Genomic DNA, 7,432 nt, shown 5'->3' with positions numbered 1-7,432 from the left:
GTTGAGACAGGGACACCATACTGCTTGGAAATGGCCTTGTAACCCTTTCCTTCACTGTGGGCCTGCACAAGACGCTGACGCAGGTCCTCACTGAGCTCCTTCTTCTTTACCATGATGACCAGAGATTAACAATGACCTGAACACTTTCCCACTATTTATACTCTTCTGGAAAGATGCTATTTTTTTAACCTTGTTTAACATTTGGTCAACAAAAAAGGTATTAATTCCAATGAGACATCATGAAATAACTTTGGGACAAAGATGAACACATTTGGGACATTTTTGTTGAGATATTGCCAGGGGTATGAATAATTTTGAACATGGCATTTTTTGGTAATCCGACAATAAAATACCCATGAATTTAAGAGTTTCTTGAATTGTGTATTGTTGTCGTTCTTTCACTTGTTGGTCACATATAATTCATAAACAAACTTGACAAAAATGCATTAGTTTCATCGCAAAAATAAAAAAAATCACAAAATTAACAAGGGTATGAATAATTTTGAGGACGGCTGTGTATATATATATATATATATATATATATATATATATATATATATAAAAAGATTCATATATTACACACCAGAGAGGTTTTTTTTTTTCTAAGCATACCATTTTTTCTAAGCATACCATGCCTTTGTACCTTTGAAGCAGCCAGAGCCCTACTGTTATTTCAGTGCTTTGCCTGCAGACATTTCAATTATTCTAAGGTAATCCATCATCATCATCAACGTGACTGCTGCGATTGTGAGGGAGTATTTTTATGAAAACACATTTCTTCAAGACTACTTTATTCTAGATGTGCAGTGAGCATCTGTGTTATGTAAAAATATTAATATTAAGATCAGGCTTTAGTATCAGCAGATAGTGGCTGTTATGTCATATAGCCTATGTAGCCTTGTTATTGCTCATCTTCCCTCCACCTCTCTTCTTTCTGCTCCTCAGTAATCCTCCATACTGTGAAGATTTCACTGATGTGATCTCAAGTGGTAGCTCTGAGACATCCCTGATGTCCCTTTTCTGTCCTTGTGGCTGATCTGTTAAGTCTAATGTGTGTTTTTTTCTATTCTTACCATACACTAATGGTGAACAGGGGTGAGCTGAGGCCAGAACAATCTGTAACACTCACTTCTCAATCTGTGAGAGGAACTTTGTTTCGAAGATGCCATGGGTCTTGAGTCGCTCGGACAGTTTCCCTCTGAACAGCAGGCCCTTAGCAGTAAAATCCATCAGCACATTCCTTACTATCTCCCCCAGGTACATGCCACTGATCATCTTCTCATACCTGCCAGAAAAATAAAATTCTGATTAAGTAATCAAACAGAATAGTTTGAGTGATTATTGTTCATGAATAGAAGCTCAGAGACCAAACAAAGGTCTGATAATAGATCAGTTGTTAGGGGGGGGGCATTTAACTGGATTAAATTATCAGGTGTGACAAGGGCTGAAATCAGTAAAGCCCCATGGTATTGGCCCCTCTCATCAGCGTACTCCCCACACATCATAGAAACAATTTCATAACAGACAATCCAGATGAGCTCCTTTCATCAGTAAAAACATAATAATGTGATTCTTAATTTCATCAGTCAAGGCACAGAGAGCAGACAAAAGACAAACTGTCTGCACAGCTGCTTCAGAGCTGTGTTTAGGCAAAATAGCACCTCTCATTGATACATTCTCTGTCATGGGTTAATGATGTCTCATAAGTCCAATATGTCTGGCTTCTCCCCAGAGGAAATCTTCTTGTCTGGAAGGGTGCAAAGTCCCACAACATAAATATGCAGCACCCAAATATGCTGCTAGGTGAAGGTGATCCTTCTCAGTATGGTTTCTATGTGCAGTGATGCACAGTAAAGTTTTTATTTTGGAATAACAAATTCAAGGTGCAGCTACTGTTGCTTCCTACAATAATGTGTTATCATTACTTTTCTAGATGACAGCATGATAAACTCTATGCTTGCTTAGCATTATCTCTCTGTTGGGTATAACCAAACCAAAACGCATGCACACAAGCACGCATGGGTACACAATACACAGTGATACTGATGGTGTCACATTAATCCACTGATCTACAGGATACAATCAATATATTCTGGTGTGTAACAGTGAACATAAATATAATTTTTGTCTGTTCGCAAGAAAAGTCTACAGGTCACCTTTAAGTAGATACTTGACCTTTCACCATCACACTTAGTCAGAAGCATTTACATTTTAAATATCAGTCTTATTACACCAAACTGGTCTCTGCACTTCATGGAGGAGTTACATTTTTTCTTTTAGAAGAATTTGGGAAGATATTAATAAATAAGACCCAATTACCTCATTTCTACTCCTGTAATTATCCTCAAATCCAACATTCGGTAACATCCGATTCAATTTGAATTTCTTTTGAATGATCCGATATTGATTCATAAAATCCCCTTATCGATCTTTTAATATGTCTTTTACAATCTCCTGTGGATGTGTGAGGCCGTATCCCTGTAGGTCTCCTGTGACCCTCATTCTTCTCGCACAACGAGATCTGGTCAGGTGTCACGGTCACAGGCAAGTCTAAAGCAGGGTTTCTAAATATTCCAGATGTACCCAAAAATAAAACTGTGGAAGGGGCTTTCATCCATTATGCACCTAAACTGTTGAACACCCTACCAATCAATTTGGGAATCACATCGAATCAGGACCTTGTGAATCAGAATTGAATCAATTTGGGAAAATCGGTGGTAATACCCACCCCTACTTCTTATTGTTTTTTCTAAATGTTTTTAATTATCCTCTGCCTCTGGGAAACACTGAATGGCCTGAATGGTTCTATATAAATAAAATTGTCTTGCAAAGATGACATTCAAAACAGTCTGAATGGCATTTCTGTCTTGTGAACTAGAGGATGTTTTGCCTGCCAGCTGTTAATGGTCATTTCCTGGCTGAAATAATCTCACTCTGCACAGACCTTCTGTTACTACCATTATTGGTTTAATCACATTAAATAACATTTACTTTGCATTTTTTTATTATTTTAGATATAATCACTATCTCACCAAGGACTGATGCTGCACTTTCTCAACGCCAAGTTGAGATTTGAAGAAAGGTAAAAGGAGGAAGAGCAAAGAAAAAAAGACTTGTAATGAAAGAAGTAAGTTTTGTCAACATTAGAGGAGGTTTTATTCATAAATTACCTTGTATGTGTCTGCTTGAATTTGACAGTTAAGCATCTGCTGATTACTGTGGTCCCTGCCTAACTATGACGAAACAGGAAAGCTCATGTTTCAGGGCTGTGGCTATGTAAATAACCCATCCATTACCTCTGTTTCCCAGGGTTGTGAGAGCAATCATCAACAACGCGATCAAACTGGGTGCAGAAGTCATCAAGTTCACCATTGTCACCGAATGCTCCCCATTCCATGTTGACACACATACGGCCGTCATTACCCTCCACCAGTTCGATGTTGTGCATTTCCTCCATGTAGCAGGCATTGGTCCCTGTGCCTGTAAAGATGGGTGGACAGGTATTACATACACTACTGTCATGAAAAGAAAAGCAGTCAATTTTTTAAAAGTCAAAGTGAAAACACAGCCGCAGAGGAAGGTGGGGGGTAGAAAGACTTACCTACAATGAGTCCCACCTCACATTTGGGGTCCTCATAGCCGCAAGTCATCATGGTTCCCACTGTGTCATTAACCACAGCCACAAAGTTCAAGTCAAATTCCTGGAGGCAGTGACAACAAACTCATTTACATCTCTCAATTATATTAAAAACAACACATTAACTTTCAGATCATGACAAGTGACTGTGAAGATTACAGGGGCATCTTTACAAACCAGTAACCACTCATGTACATGGGGATCTATTATAGGTAACACACTGAGGTAGCCTGACTGTCTGCACTAATCTCCTAAAAAATAGCAAATATAGTTTAAGTAGTTATACAGTGTATCCGGAAAGTATTCACAGCGCTTCCCTTTTTCCACATTTTGTTATGTTACCGCCTTATTCCAAAATGGATTAAATTCATTTTTTACCTCAAAATTCTACACACAATACCCCATAATGACAAAGTGAAAAAAGGTTTGCTTTAAATTTTTGCAAATATATTAAAAATAAAAAACAAAAAAATAAAAATCACATGTACATAAGTATTCACAGCCTTTGCTCAATGCTTTGTTGAAGTGCCTTTGGCAGCAATTAAAGCCTCAAGTCTTTTTGAGTATGATGCTACAAGCTTGGCACATATTTTTGGGCAGTTTCTCCCATTCTTCTCTGCAGAACCTCTCAGGCTCCATCAGGTTGGATGGGGAGCGTCGGTGCACAGCCATTTTCAGATCTCTCCAGAGATGTTCAATCGGGTTCAAGTCTGGGCTCTGGCTGGGCCACTCAAGGACATTCACAGAGTTGTCCCGAAGCCACTCCTTTGCTATCTTGGCTGTGTGCTTAGGGTCGTTGTCCTGTTGGAAGATGAACCTTCTTCCCAGTCCGAGGTCCAGAGCACTGACCATAGGGTTCTTGGTCACCTCCTTGACTAAGGCCCTTCTGCCCCGATCGCTCAGATTGGCCGGGCAGCAGCTCTAGGAAGAGTCCTGGTGGTTCCAAACTTCTTCCATTTACACATGATGGAGGCCACTGTGCTCACTGGGACCTTCAATGCTGCAGGAATGTTTCTGTACCCTTCCCCAGATCTGTGCCTCAATACAGTCCTGTCTCAGAGGTCTACAGACAATTCCTTGGACTTCATGGCTTGATTTGTGCTCTGACCTGCACTGTCAACTATGGGACCTTATATAGACAGGTGTGTGTCTTTCCAAATCATGTCCAATCAACTGAATTTACCACAGGTGGACTCCAATCAAGTTGTAGAAACATCTGAAGGATGATCAGTGGAAACAGGATGTACCTGAACTCAATTTGAGTGTCATGGCAAAGGCTGTGAATACTTATGTACATGTGATGTTTTTTATTTCTTTATTTTTAATATATCTGCATAAATTTTAAGCAAACTTTTTTCACTTTGTCATGTGTAGAATTTTGAGGTAAAAAATTAATTTAATCAATTTTGGAATAAGGCTGTAACATAACAAAATGTGGAAAAAGTGAAGTGCTGTGAATACTTTCCGGATGCACTGTAGATTAAATGTGCTGAAATTCATCCTGACTTTCAGACATTTGGAGTTGACGTCCATCTTTGGTTTTAGAGTGATTAATAACACTTGTTGGAAAGCTTTGCACAGTATTGTCAACCTGTATCTGCTTTGCTCCTCTCAGTGTGTGTGGGTGGACGGGCTAATAACACACACACACCGTGAAACAGAGGAGAGAAACACAACCGTAAATGACAGCAAAACACACTAGATCCTCACACTGAGCTAAAACAACATGAGTGCACAAAAACATAACATAAATAACATGCATCAATATACATAAATAAAATATTTTTTAAATTTTATTCTTTTTCTATTTTATTGGTTTCAATGGTAGGGGAACACTGTACATGGAGTTTGGCGGGTTCAGCTCATTCAATATATCTACACCTAACCTCAAATCATCAAACCATATAGAAAGTATTTATCATCTCACACACAAACACACACACACACACGGAAGGAAAAGGAAGATTTGTATGTCAATGTTATTTGTGAGCCACTTAATTTTTGTTATATTCTTCAAGTGTCAAGCCTGTGAATATTCTCATTTGTCCAGGTCATAGTATCTCAAAGGAGTTTTAAATCGAAAGCAACTGGATTTGGTTATTTGTCTAGGAAGACGTTTCACCTCTCATCCAAGAGGCTTCATCACCTGATGAAGCCTCTTGGATGAGACAACTTCTTCATCAGGTGATGAAGCCTCTTGGATGAGAGGTCAAACGTCTTCCTAGACAAATAACCAAGTCCAGTGGCTTTTGATTTAAAACTCCTTTGAGCTTCAAGTGTCAACATGCCCAGCCAACAATTTTCAACACAATTCCAGAGACTGCATTTGTGATGTGTGTACTCACCTGTCTGCGGCAGACAGCTTCTTTAAGTAATCTAACAACATCTTGTCCCTCACAGCCACTGGCTTTGAAACCCTTTGTCCACTTCAGCAGAATACCCTTGACAAATGACAGCAGTAATTTGTGTGTGAGTGTATGATTCTAGGTGTGTACAATGAATGGCATCTGACTACATTGAAGATATGTGGAGGTCACTGCAACAGCTGCTGTTGTTTTCTTTCTATTATTGATAATATATATATATAAATATACATTGCCACACAGAAAAATACAGTATAGCAGTAACTGAGATGTCAGTCTGACAGGAAATGTACTGTGATTCTCTGGCATCTTTGTTTCTGATTTCTGATGAAACAAAGAAGACTTTTTTGATTAACTGAATGCGTTTTTATGCCCATAGTTCAGATTGTTCCAGATTCCAGCTGCTAGGAACTGTTTTGAAGTTAATATGTCATTGTGAAAACTGAGCTTGCAAGATTTAGGCTGGCTTTATGTGTCCCTAAGTGCAGGTTCCCTAAGTAGAGTACAGACCAGGCTGGCATCTCTACCTAAAACCAATGGTGTAACTTTTGATGGTGCAACAGATGCACCAGCCCATCACACAATTTTTTTTGTCCTTCTTGAAATTTTCCTAAACTGCATGTTTTAAAAATAAATATTATTTCTACCTACCACTTATTTGATTTGGATACTTTTATTTTCTCAACCTTTTAGCAAGAAGCCAGTTCTTCAGTAAACAGACAATTCAGTTAGCATGTTTAGCAAGTACAAAAAAAAGTAGTGCTCAGAAGAGAGAGAGGAAGGATTAAAGAGAAAAATCACTTTGCTGAGGCCCAGCGGATGAACCTCTGATGGGTGAGTATGGGTTTCTCTTTATGGAGAAGGAGCAGGGATTTAAATCTATGGCAACATAATTGTTACCTCTCCAATGTTTGGAAAATGCGCAGCTACATAATCTGTATGTATAACATGTGGCCGGCGTGCCATTGACAATGGATGATGAATTCTATAAATGCAAGTGATTGTGTGATCAGTCGCTGTCATCCATTCATTCATTCTGTGTAGATCTATAATGAGTGATAAAGACACCTGTCCACATAACTAAATAGGCAAATAAAATTTAGCAGCACAGAAATTGTGTTTCACTTATTTTGCTACAAACAGTTGTGTGTCTTCATGGAATGAAAATAAAATAACACTCAATTAGTTATAGCTAATAACAATAATAATAATAATAATAATAATGACACTATTACCATCACTGTGAGAAAAGAAATACCATGGTTAAGCTGGCAACAAAAGAAGTGTCCTTCTTTCTTAACTCATGCTAATTAAAACACAGGCTTTACTTTATTTAATAAAATTAAAATTAACAAGTTTAAGAACTGGAGAGAGAATGAATGCAGGGGTTGCAGGAAACAAAGTGTCTGCCAACTTAATGTTGTTCATACAA

At 38.4% G+C, this 7,432-nt stretch overlaps 1 protein-coding gene across 3 annotated transcripts in view; it reads right to left on the bottom strand.

Annotated features, from left to right (window-relative positions):
• Positions 1–7,432, bottom strand: part of hk2 (hexokinase 2) — a 33,806-nt gene that overhangs the window by 6,653 nt on the left and 19,721 nt on the right. For 2 of the 3 annotated variants that reach the window (XM_071482060.1, XM_071482061.1), the window contains exons 13-16: positions 5,983–6,078; positions 3,602–3,701; positions 3,297–3,480; positions 1,130–1,285 (exon numbers count right to left, since the gene is read on the bottom strand). In XM_071482060.1, coding sequence (XP_071338161.1) covers positions 1,130–1,285; positions 3,297–3,480; positions 3,602–3,701; positions 5,983–6,078 — 536 coding nt within the window. The remainder of the gene's footprint in view (positions 1–1,129; positions 1,286–3,296; positions 3,481–3,601; positions 3,702–5,982; positions 6,079–7,432) is intronic. The other variant, XM_071482063.1, reaches the window with a different exon arrangement.

This window comes from Trachinotus anak, unplaced genomic scaffold, assembly GCF_046630095.1.
Source record: "Trachinotus anak isolate AG129_WGS33_773 ecotype Australia unplaced genomic scaffold, CSIRO_AGI_Tana_v1 ptg000008l, whole genome shotgun sequence".
Lineage (NCBI taxonomy): Eukaryota > Metazoa > Chordata > Actinopteri > Carangiformes > Carangidae > Trachinotus > Trachinotus anak.
This window is presented reverse-complemented; position numbering and strand designations above follow the sequence as displayed.